Source organism: Chelonia mydas, chromosome 1 (assembly GCF_015237465.2).
Source record: "Chelonia mydas isolate rCheMyd1 chromosome 1, rCheMyd1.pri.v2, whole genome shotgun sequence".
In the NCBI taxonomy this organism is placed as follows: Eukaryota; Metazoa; Chordata; order Testudines; family Cheloniidae; genus Chelonia; species Chelonia mydas.
The window spans coordinates 130558326-130570973 of NC_057849.1; the positions used below are offsets into that span (position 1 = coordinate 130558326).

General features: G+C 40.0%; 1 protein-coding gene across 9 annotated transcripts in view; it reads right to left on the reverse strand.

The window, feature by feature from the left end:
* Positions 1-12648, reverse strand: part of MID1 (midline 1) — a 317531-nt gene that overhangs the window by 20650 nt on the left and 284233 nt on the right. For all 9 annotated transcript variants that reach the window (XM_027822566.3, XM_037900037.2, XM_043537805.1 and 6 more), the window contains 3 exons: positions 10374-10481; positions 6108-6256; positions 1550-1677 (listed from right to left, as the gene is read on the reverse strand). In XM_027822566.3, the coding sequence (XP_027678367.1) occupies positions 1550-1677; positions 6108-6256; positions 10374-10481 (385 nt within the window). The remainder of the gene's footprint in view (positions 1-1549; positions 1678-6107; positions 6257-10373; positions 10482-12648) is intronic.

Below are 12648 nucleotides of genomic sequence, written 5' to 3' on the forward strand. Positions count from 1 at the left end.
CAATGGAATAGAAATCGCTTATAAAGGGCTAGATTCTGCTACATTTCATCATTCTGAATAGAGCTTCATTCCACAAATAGCTCCATTGTTTTCAGTGAAACTCCTCATCAACTAAGATACTACTCATCACGAGGAAAGGGAATAAATTCTGGCCCTAAAGATTTCAAATTATAATACAGAATAGCCAAGCATATAGGACTACTGGTGTATATATAATTTCTTTATTTCAATACTTGTGTATGAGATACAAGAAATCTAGGCAGATTGTATATTGTGCTTGGACACTTTGGATTTCCTGTTTGTATTTTGCAATTTGAGCCACACATTATTTATTACTATGAAAGACTAATCTGGTAAAGACATGGGTAGGTAGGCTGTTCTTGACCGGATAGCCAAACAATGAAAATGTTAGATTAAAAATGTCTAGCTAAACAGACCTAACTATTATGTTGTTCCCCAAACCTGAGTGTGTGTCATTTCACAGAACTGTGCAGAAGGGCCAAGAAGAAGTCTGGTCTATTTGTGGGTGGAATTTGAGGAAGGGGGTAGTTGAATGCTGGCATCCCAACCGGGGCAGAATTCAGACTGGGGTGCCTCCTCTGGTGGTGTATGGCACGTCCTTGTGAAATCCCATCAAAACTGAGGCAGAATTTGTAAGTGCTCTTTGAACAATGCTGTGTGTTTTTCATTTCCACATGCTCACTCTCGGTGATGGCTGCTTACAGGTTGTACAAAATTATAGAGTCGCTGCCATGTTTTTGCTGTTTTCAATTAATTAAACTGAAATTAATTGTTCTAATTCTGGCACCAAAAAGGGAACATTCTTGATTTCAGCAATTTGTTTTCTTTTGTGAATTATTAAATATTCTGTGATTGTAGATTATGCAATCTGTTTGGAAGGGCCCAATCCTGCCGATTTACTCAGGCAAAATTCCCATTTAACTTAGTGGGATCTTTGAGAAAGTAAAAACTGTAGGATCAATCTGTATAGCAGTGAAAAAGATGCCACATGTTAGACAACCCTGAACACTGTAAGCTCCTTCAGGTACTTCATGGGTGAAAGGTCCTGTATGTGTTAATACACAAATATTTCTCTCGTTGCTGATTCCTTCGTGCTGGTTATTAGAATTGTTTCTGGTTACTAATATACAGCTAAACTGCCTTGAACAGCAATAGTAATCTGCCTTGTACACAAGCAGTGCACAGCAGCACTAGCCTAGGGGTAGAACAGGGAACAAATTATGATTATGAGTCAGAATTCAGTCCCTACTTCCCCATCGCTCCAACGTCGGGGGAGAGGAGAATCAGTGCACATCATGTACTGGGCTCATCTTATTTTCCCCTCCATGTCCACTTAACTGTGCTGGACAGAGCACTTGGCAGGGAGCAGGGGACAGAGGCAAGGCTACACCTACTCCTCACTCTTGTCCCTCACTCCCTTCCCCTCCCCTGTGTTATGGGTAATCCATGCAGGGAGTCTAATAAGGATGGGAAAGTGACAATCATGGTCATACTATTTTACAAGTGAATTAATCGTTTAAAAAAATACCTGTAAGATAATCGAGGCATTCCAGCAATTTTTTCTCCCTGGTAAAATCAAGCGCAAAAGTATCGAAAGTATCATTGAGATTAATTTCAGGGATTAACACTTGAGAGGATGCAGTAGCCATGGAGACCCTATAATGGAAAAACACAAGGATGCAGTAGCTTTCACATTCATCTCCTAATCATCAGAATCATCAAACCCAAATTGTCACATTTTTACAACCATTTTTAAAAACAGATTACGGTAATTTAGTGCTGTATCCTGCATTCTCACTTCTGTAAGCAAAGTCCGCAGGGTCAGCCCATTACATGGCTGCCTCCGATTTTGCTATGTTGAACTATTTTACTCTACAACGTTAACAAAATTATGATCAAACATCAATAGGTTTTAAAAAATGGAAAGGCAGGGTTTTTTCCTTCTCCTGTTGAACAAAATTCTTCTTAGAAGTATTTTTATTTGCTTCTGCTGTGTATTAAACAGTCCTGAACAGACGCTGTATCTCTCTCAACTACTGCCTTGTTAAGCAGCTTCCTGCTCCAGGCATTCCTTTGCACATCTGTCTCAAAAACTGTGGTTTTGGTTCAGACTGTCACACTTCCCCCAGTTGTTAAACAAGTTACATAATTTTTAACTTCAAAAAGTGCAGAGTGAAGATTAAACAAACAGATGTCAGGATGTTTTATCTTGAAATGCTTAGCCTTTTGAACGTGCAGAATAATGTTTTTTCAAACCTGAAATACTTTCTTGCCTAGCTCACATCAAAAATTGTATTTATTTTTCCAGTAAACGTCATGCATCTGTAGACGAGATTTTCCAGGAAAATTAGGTCTAAGATAGATGCTGCATTTGGAACGTTTCAGGCTGATATCTCAAAGACATGTCAGCGGGAACCAGGAGTGTAAGTGGATTGTGATGTTTACAGAAAATTCAGGAGAGAATTCGCATCTATTTGAGCATCCATCTCACCAGGATTTTAAGAATGGTTTTCTGAAACTATGCTGAATGAGGTTTCTCCTGTTCTATAATTGCAGTTAATCATCTTCATCATTGGTTCTGCTGAGACTGTGGCTGACACTCAGGTAATTATGTTAGTGTGGATGAGGTCTATTGTAGGGACTGCAAGTGTAAGTGTTGGCACACAGTGGGGAAGTTTCTTGCACTCTTCCCCATTTTCACTAAAGGGTCAATAACAATTTGGCCCTAATGTTTCTATCCCTAAAGGAAAAAAAGACTCATTCATTTATTTTGGACCTTATATTACATTAAGTTTGGCCAAAATTTTTATACCTGGCCTTCTGTATCAGAGGCCCCACACTGGGGTTGCTGGGAAATACAGAAGTGGATTTGTGAACACAACAGCTGCTCCTGGGTTTCTCCAAACACCCTATATGGAAAAGGTCTCTACACTGGCCACGCATAGGTTGGACGAATGATGGTATTACGCGTGTGATGGTATCCATTTTAGGTGGATACTGTGCCCACAACGTAATCAGCAAATGGCATACTGCAGACCTATGTCATTCTGGTTCAGTAGATTTCACTTCCCCCAGCTCTCTCTCCAGCACTTCACTCATATAGCATCTGATTACTAAGGCTTTATGTAAAGGAAGTGGATTTCATTCATAGGATGAATAACCTACTAACTAAAAACTCCTGTGGTAAGCATGGTTTCCCACTGTGCCCACAGCAAAGAATTTTATATTGCATTTCCTTTGAAATATGTGCATGAAAAAATGCAGTGTACATAACTTTAAGAAATCAGTTTTAGCCACTGGAGCTCAGGGCCCTGTAGAGGTGACTAAATGTATACTCTAGCAGCAAGCAACGTTTTACACATCACTAGAGCTGAGAGAATCATTTGTGGTGAATAATTTATTGAACAAATTTAGCCTCTTTCTCCATTTTGTAAATTGTCTGTGAGCAGTTTATGATTTTCTCGGATTTATTCTTCTTTGAAATTATTCATTGGTCCACAGACTGTTCACAAGTAGAGCTGGCCTAAACTCACATTTCTGGCTCATGAGAAATTTTAACGTTTTGAAATGTGGTTTTGTTTTGATTCAGAAATCTATCCCTAAATTTTCTTTTGAAAACACTGACACATGGAGTTTTTGAACCAAAATATACTCCCCAGAGTGACAGCTGCTGGCTACAACTGACATTCTTTCTATTGCTATTAGCTATTAGCAGTGGTGAAGCTCACAAGAATATCAGTTTCACTCAGCAGTTGCAAGGGTTCCCAGGATCTGTGGCTCCAGGGCAAACCTGCCATGTGGATTACCCTGGGGTCAGGGAACCCAGGCCTTCCAGACTCCCAGGCTGGCTTGCTCCAGGATTGCCTATTCAGAAACTGAACAATACAGGGACCCAGTTGGCAAGGGAGTCTGGAAGCTCTTGGGTCCCCAGACCAGGAGCAGTCTACATGATGGGCCTGCCCCAGAGCCATGGACCCTGGAAGCCTGGGGTCCCCAGCCTTGGAGCAGTTTGCATCACAGGTCTCTCCAGTAGCCAATCAGGAAAACTGGCAGGGAACCACAGAGGGTTCCACTGGAATGTTGACAATGATTTGGTGAAATTCCACAAGTAATTTCAGGTTTGATGAACTGGCATTTTCCAATGAAAATGTTTTGTCAGAAGATTTCCAACCAGCTCTATTCATGAACATTTTGTCATAGGTACACGCCTATAATATGCAAGAAGCATTGGATTAATTTTGACTGAACACGTCTGTCACATGGGGTTATTACTGTTCTCTGACTGGATGAGTGAAACTCTTGCCATCACATGTCTGGTGCAAATATATTAATGTTTATGAGTTCAAAATGGACTTTCTGTGAATATTCTAACACTCACTGAAAATAAATTGTATCTGCAAATATTTCTGCCCAAAGATTAATTCTCTAGAATATTGAGAGGTGGCCAAATTCCCACACCCTTACTCATGTTGAATTGTACTTTACTAAATGAGTGGTCCCATTAACTTCAAAGGGACTGCTCGAGGAGTAAAATACAGTTAGTAAAAGGTGACAGAGACTGGCCCATAAAGTAAACACCAAAAGTGGGTCTAACACAGCCAAATCAAATTTAGGCTCCACGGCTGAAAATTCTATTACACATGGTAAAATTTACACAATGTATAGATCCATGTTATGTCAATGGGACTAACTCAGAATATTTAAAGTTAAGGACATGTAATAGTTTTTGTAGGATCTGGGCTTAATTTTTTATTCAGGAATAAACTGACATTCCAAATCTACTCCCAACACTCCAGTGTATGCCACTGGTTTATATCAGAGATGAAGTAAAGAAATCTCTGAGGGATAAAGGCATTGTTTTGCGATTTCAGTCATCTGCAGAGAGGGTGTCTCAAAGAAGTAGAAAGAGTAAAACATAAAATAAATAACAACACAGATCCTTATGACTTAGACTAGGCCAGCACTTAGACTAGCTGTATCATGTGAAGACAAAGTAACCCCATAGCCAAAAAAGAACTGTTGGACAAAGATGTAAATATTAGTAGAAAGACAAGCTCCAAATATGCGCTCCACTTCTTTTTTTTTTTTTTTTTGTTATAGTGTAGACTCCATTTTATCATTGTTACAGCTACTTTGCTTTTTTTCCCCCTATCTCAACGGAATATCGACACCTAGTTAGACATTTTCATGGGAACATGTAGATTTTAATGAAATTCCAGCAGAATGGAATCCAGGCAGGGTTCCACTGGAAATCGGCCTCATCTACTGCCAGCTCACCCATGAAGCTCCTTGGCTGGCTGCCCAGGAGCCCAGTCTGCAAGGCTTGTGGCTCTTCAGCAGCCCAGGCTTCCGCTTCTTGTGGCCTGCCTGGCAGGCTAATAGGAAGCCAGGAGCCTGAAGCCTTACGAGCCCTGGCCCCAGAGCTCCCAGGCTTCCTGTTCCTTGGTGACCTGGGTTTCCAGGCTCCCCATCCTTCAGCAGCTCAAAAGCCCTGGGAATGCTGGTTTCCAGGTTCCCCAAGCTATCTGGCTCCCAGGCAGAAAGTTGCCTGGTTCCTCACCTGGTGAGCCGCTGGGGTTTTTGGCAGCTTAGGGAGCCTCAGAAATGGTTTGAAATTCCGATCCTTCAGGAAAGTTCATTTTTCTTTCCACTTTGGATTTTTTTTCCTTTTAAATTTGCAATTTCCCATAGAATGCGGAATTAAAGTTTCTGGCCAGCTCTAATTATAACTGTACTTATCGCCAAACTACCGATTAGTATTTATCAATCTCCATGTATAACTATGCCACCTTCTTCATCTATGGATGATGAGGATCATGAAACAATACTGAAAGCAGTTCCATTCTCATGTGTCTTTCCTCTTTTAAATAGCTGTTTTGATTTAATATTATAAAAAGGACCTTGACATTTCAAGGCAATACCATTGATCATTAGGGTAGAATAAAGCAATTCAGCCCCCCTTTATTCTTTGAAGGCACCTACAGCAAGACAAGAAAGACAAGAGGGCAATCATGACCAATCAACTGCCCTAACTTTAAGCTCTTGCATCTGCCAGGAGGAAATTCCCTAGCAGTCCATGCCTTTACCTCTCAGTGATATTTTTAGCCGTCTGCAAGAAGCGTGCATGATCATTCTCCTTCAGAGACTGTTCGGCCTGAGAGATGAGAGATGTAGAGCGTTCAATGCACTGTTTGCAGTTTGCAATCTGCTGAGCCAGTTTTCTCAGTCTCACCACCTTGAACAAAAACATAAGAAAAGAGTCAGATCCACGTGCTCACAAATCACATTAGCGTTTACACTTTGTGCTCATGGCCATAGTGCAAATGGGGTGTTAACATCAGTGGCTTAACTGACAGGAAAGAGCCTCTTTTCAACCCGCTTTACTCATAGGCCACATTAGCCAAGTAAAAGCTATGTGGTATTTTACAAGAGGACAGATTTGTTCTTTCTACGTCAACTTTTTCCACACTGGAAACAACAGAGGGGAGCCAAAACAAGCACAGCTAGCCTATTTTCCTTCAGCAAGACGTCATTTCCTGGCACTTTCTGCTTACATGATAACCAAAAAGTACTTTGATAACCATTTCCCTGAAGTGATGAGAAATGTGTTAAGAGCAGTTTACAAGGCTCATTACTTTTCTTTAGTCCCGAACTGGTTTACACAAAAATGACATGAAAACAAAATTTGATGAAGGGGCTTGGTTCATGTTCACTAACAATAAATAAATGTTCATCCTTTTTATTTTATTTTATGTTTGTTCAGATCCTAACCTGTCTTGTGGAATGAATTTGGCTACTCAGAAGCACAGCTATAAATGGAGAATTGATTGTGCTTCTGCTATATGTAGCAAGGAAATAGCCAGTCAGGAAATCCACATGAGATATGACTTTGTCCTGGAAAGTACCATTAGCTGGAAGGCTAGGGAGGGGAACAATCAATCTGTCTTTTAGAGAGAATGTTGGCTCCTGAAGCCTCTTAGTTCCTGAACGCTCTGGGAATCCTTCCTATTTCTATAAAATCATCATCATCACCACCACATAGTTCCAAGAGGAGGGGAAAAAAAGGAAGGAAATCTAATAACTTTGGACCTCAAAAGGACATTAAGCCCCGGCTATGTATAAAATCAGGAAATTAATGATTAAGTGGATTAGCAGAAAGATCACAATTGTATACTAAAGTTAACACAAACTCTAAGAGTCTCATTAATTAAATAATAAACACTGTAGTTGCTCGCTCTGCTGCCAGATAATGGGAGTTATGCATCCTGAGTGGAGGTGAGGGTACACATTAATTTGCTTTAGGACAATGGAGTCCACAAGCAAAAGTAAAATATTCCTTTCAGGAAACTTTAAAAAAACAAAGGTCAATGTTGAAGAAGGCTGAAAATCTTTAACATTGATATTTTACCACAAAATACAAGCAATGAATGGAGAAAAATTGCTACAGAAACGTACAAATGGTGATGATGTTAATGTTCTGGCTGGTTCCTAATGTGATCTACTGCTACAGCGTATTTATTGTGGTTGGCTGCTACTATTGTTGAGTATTTGAATGAAACAAACATTTGTCACCTGCTCTTCAAAGAAAAAAGATAATAATATACTTTCAGCATAATTCATTATTGATATAATTTACCAAACAGCATCTCCCTGCCCTCGCAAAACATTAAGGACTAGATTGCACAACCAATACTCACATTGGTGAGCACTTACTCACAAGAGTAGTCCCACTGAAACCAGTAGGTAACTTATGTGAGGAAAGGGGTCACAATCCAGCCCTCACTTAACTGATCGTTTCTCATGAACACACTGTACGGGGGTAGGTAGATAGCTAGGAAAGGAGCCATTTGTTTAGATACTGTACGTATGCTGGGGATTGTTCTGTGCAGCACAAGATATGATCTATATGTGCATTCATGAAGAGACAGCATTTCGGCATATATTGCCCTAGGCAGTGACACGTTCACTGCCTAAACATGCAAGTCTTGTTCAACTCTTTACTGTGGTATTCATTAACAATCCAAGTAATTAACTGAACAAATGTCACACAATGTGCTTTAGGCACCAGAGGACGCTTTCCTGGTTGGCAGGCCAAACGTCTGAATTAGCATTTTTCAGCTTCTTTATATAAACAATAGATGATAAATCTGGAAAGGAAGAACCTCCCTTCCCCTATTGCAGGAATGTCCTCTATGCTTAACACATCTTACCTGTTTGATATTTAAATGCCTTGTTCAGTTAAGTACACTTCACGTGATTACACAAGTATACAACAGTGCATTAAGGGCTGAGCTGTTGCCCATAGCCACAGTCCCATGTCAGAGCCTTCATCCTTATAACAACAGCTGGAGCTCCAGTCTGGAGGCCATAGCTCTGTAGCCAAAGTCATAGGCCAAAGGGGAGTTTGGCAGGTACTGTGCCTTCTAGAACTCCTTTGTGGAATAGCCGACGTGCCTTCTTTAAAGAAGGTGCAACATGCACTCTGTTCTGTGGCTTCGCTGGTCAGTGCGTAGGAGGGAGGGACAGGACATGGCTCCACCCCTGCCTTGACCCATTAGCTAGGCACATATAGGTGGTAGCTCTATCTCTGGGCTCCTTAGGTAGATCTAAACTAGAATATTTTGTACTTGTTTTCCAGCTGCTCTGAGCAGTGTTTCATGACATGTTGATAAAAATGCCTGACCCCTGTCTATACCAGTGCTTACCCTGTTGATAGTACTGGTATAGCTGCTGCACCATTGTTGGAAAACAGGTAGAAACTTTTTCAGTGTTGTGCAAGGACTCCCATTGTGCCTGGCCTCTGGAGGTTTTCTTGTGGCCTCACATTCCCATACAGGGGGCTGGGCACAAACAGGTCTTTAATATTTGTTTAAAAATATTTCTTAAAAACAAATCATTAGCAGCAATCTTGTCAGTAATGAAGAGCCTCATCAAAACAATCCAGAGTGTGCAAGTGATGCAGATTTTAGGAAGGAACCAGATATTTTTCAAGTGTTTATGGGGTTATTAGAAGTCTGATTTTTTTTTTTTTAACAGAAAAAAGAATGGGGCACAGTCTGATCCTAGTTACACTGGAGAAAATCCAAAGTAACTAATGAACTCTACAAGTTTTCATTGGCGTAACTGAGATCAGAATCTGGTGTAGGATCTTTTAAAGATGAAATCTATATGCATAATGGGCAGCTCCCAATGAACAGGAAGTTTGCCATGAACTTTGAGGGCAGTAGGGTTGGTCTCAATGTATACAGAAATACAGCCAAGAAGATTATGCAGAAGGCTGGCTTACTACATCTTGAAGGGAGATGTATTTTGTTAACATCATGAAGTTCAAGATCTGTCAAATAAGGAATGGGAACTGTGGTCTTCAAACATGTTTAAGTCAGCCCTCGCCTACAGCCTTTTTAATTTCAAGTTAATTGGAATATCTTGACAGCTAAGTGAACCATTTAACCTCCCCTTGACTTTATTCCTTGTCTGAGTTTTTCCCACACAAGAAGAGTTTATGTTTCACTCTTCCAGCTACTTTAGCAGGTAAAGAATAAACGCCATGCTCCAAAAGAAACAAGAATAATGATCTAAAACTAAGATGTTCCTTAATTTACCAGGTAGCTAGATCAATTTAAAACTTGAATGCATATCTGATATTTGCCTCATTCATTAGGTTGACACTAACAACCACTGTCCTGCAATTATTAGGAAAGCAATGGCATTGAATTTACATTCCCAATATTTTTAGATAGTAAAAACCTAATACCACTTTTTGTAAAATACAAGTTAAAGTTCCCCGTTACAATCTTTAAAAAAGTGTTATCTTGAAAGTAATTGCTCTTGTCTGTAGAGTTATTTTGTATAAATGTCTTTAATAAACAATTTAGGTCTGTATGGAATAAAATATTAATGCAGATGACTGGAGAGCAAGTCTTGTGATACAGTAAATTCTTGCTATGGGCAAATGCCTTCAGATTTCTGATAAAGTAAAAGTTTTTTTAGTCCCTCTTTTTATAAATATCTTTTGATAAGTGAAATCACATCCCTGTGGGAAAATATTACATACATTATTTGATTTTTAAAAATCATATTACATCACAAAAAAAGAACCTTAATCTAACCTTATGCGATTTTGGTGTTTAACACTAAATAACACTCAATAAGTTTTAAGCAATGACTGAATGTTTACCCAATGCAGACAGCAGACAGCATCTCAGTTCACCTAAAAGTCACAGATGGCAAGGAGTATCCAAGGACTCTTGTAAGTGTGTATTCCTAGCACATTAAGTCAAGAAATCACAGAGGTTACAGAGCATGAAGAAACACTGCTGACCCATTTGAACTATCGGGAGAAGAGCTCTTACCTTCCCTTCCTTTATTTTGGTTCCAATAATTTGTCGTCTCTGTTGGATTATTTCAATGAGCAGGTCACATTCCTCTGTCAGCTTGGTTTCTTGTCGCGATGCATTCACCTGAAGAGCAAGTCACCTTGGTTAGAAAAGGTCTGGTCTTTTTCATTCTATTTTTAATTTAAAATGATCATTTCTAAAAAATTTTTTGTATTTTTCTTTTTGTTTTACAAATTGTCTTCTGTTTATTTTCCCTCTTCTGACTCTTATGAAATAATGAAAATTCAAAAGTCCAGACAGAGCATTTTCATAACGTATCACTGTACAGACAAACTCATCAGTATTTCTAACCAAAGTCAAATATGGCCTGTCAGGTGCTGTGTAACCTCAACTCTACTTGACATCAGTGAGTGTTGAGAGCCCTTACTATCCCTCACTGGGTGCTTAGCACCTCTCAGAATCGAGGCCTAAGTAGGGTTCAAATAAAGAACACATATGTAGCTTATTACCACAGCTTATACACAACAGCCCATGGAAAAGGTCAATTGTTTAATACATTAGGTGTATTTGAGATTCTTGCCATTCTTCTTCAGTAACAAAATAGTGTTAAAATAATTGTGATTAGAGAGAGAGAGAGAGAGAGAGAGAGAGAGAGAGGTCTCACGGCTGGTCAATTTTTTTTCTCAAAACTGTTTTTTAATGGAGAAGGGGGGGGGGGGGAGAGGCGGGGCAGAGGGAGACACAAAAATGTCCATGGAAAATGTTTGCTTTCTGTGCAAAATTTCACTTTGTATACCCCCCCCCACCCCCAAATGCCCCAAAAAACAGATTTTTTTTAAAAAAATATTTCAATCAAAAAGCTTTGGGGTTTTCAGTTTAAAGTCAAAATGTTCCAGGGAGTTGGGTGGGTGGGAAGAATACCACTTTTCAAGCAGCTCTTTTTTATATATTCTACATTTGAGAAACTAAAAGTATAACAATGGTTGTTTCAGAGTATATCACTAGTTGACAGAAGGAATATACAGTGTAGACATTGTTTAAAATTCAAGCATTATAAAAAACTTCTAGAACACAATGCTTAAGGAAATGGAGGGTAGGCTATTGTATCTCATCTTTACATTATAGTATTTATACAGTGCAACAAGAATGATATTTACAGACAAGTAAACGGACAGCTCCTTGACCAGAGATTACAAAAAGGACCCTAATCCAGCAAAGCATTTAAACATGTATTGACCTTTAAGCATATTAATAGTCCCCTGTACTTAAATTTAAGCACATGCTTAAACACGTTATTGGATCAGGGTCAATTTTACAAAGTTCCCTCTTACCTGAACAGCCTTTATGCCCCTCAGCCTACTAACTGTAGGGTACAAAACCCTGATTTTATTTCCATAACAAACAAGATTTAGCCACATATACCATAGGCTTAAGCATTAATAGAGGTAGCAGTTTTATAATACTTAAATGTATTTTCAATATTGAAATGCTGTTTGGTTCAATAACCCTGGAGGAGGGGCCTGTGTGGTGCTGGAGACGTCTGCCCTGTCATAGGTGAAGAGGAAACGTGGGCCTATTTTCAATGGTGTGTGCATTAGAGATGTTAGTAACAATCTATTTTACTTGCTGTCAGAAATGAGGGCCTGCAGCTCTGCCTGCCCAGTTGTCAGGCTGTCAGTCAATGCAACTGGGCCACAGCAGAGCCACGATTGCCTCTGGCAGTCAGGTGGCTTGCCCTTAAGGCCAGCAGCTGCAGAGGTTTTGTGACTATTCAATACCCCTGTCTGCAGCTTCTCTGCCTCCATGTCCTCGCCTCACTCGCAAGTCCTGTTCCTGCCCTGCTCCAAACCTAGACCCTGCCCTGCACCTGGCCTTATTCCAGTCCAGTTCCAGCCTTGCTGCTATCTTGGAACCAGCCCTGCTTTCCCTGACTCTTGGTAATCCATTTCTCACCCTTGGCTCTGATTCCTGGCTCTGACTCAGTCTTTACCCTTGGCTCTGGCATTTGGACTCTGACTACAGTTCTGATCCTTGGCCTTGGTTCCTGGTTCTGACTTTGTCTTGACTCTTGGATTTGGCATTTAGACTCTGAATTTGGTTTTGACTTTGACTCTGACTACTGGGCATGACCACCTACAACCTGGTCTTCTGACGCATGCTCCCACTGGTCACTTTGGTCATCCTGCACCTCTGCAGAACTGCTTTTAACCAATTGTACTATTTTCTAACCACAGCCCTACCCTTCTTCTGACTTCTGGTTGACTACATGAATTGAAATTCCTTTTGACAA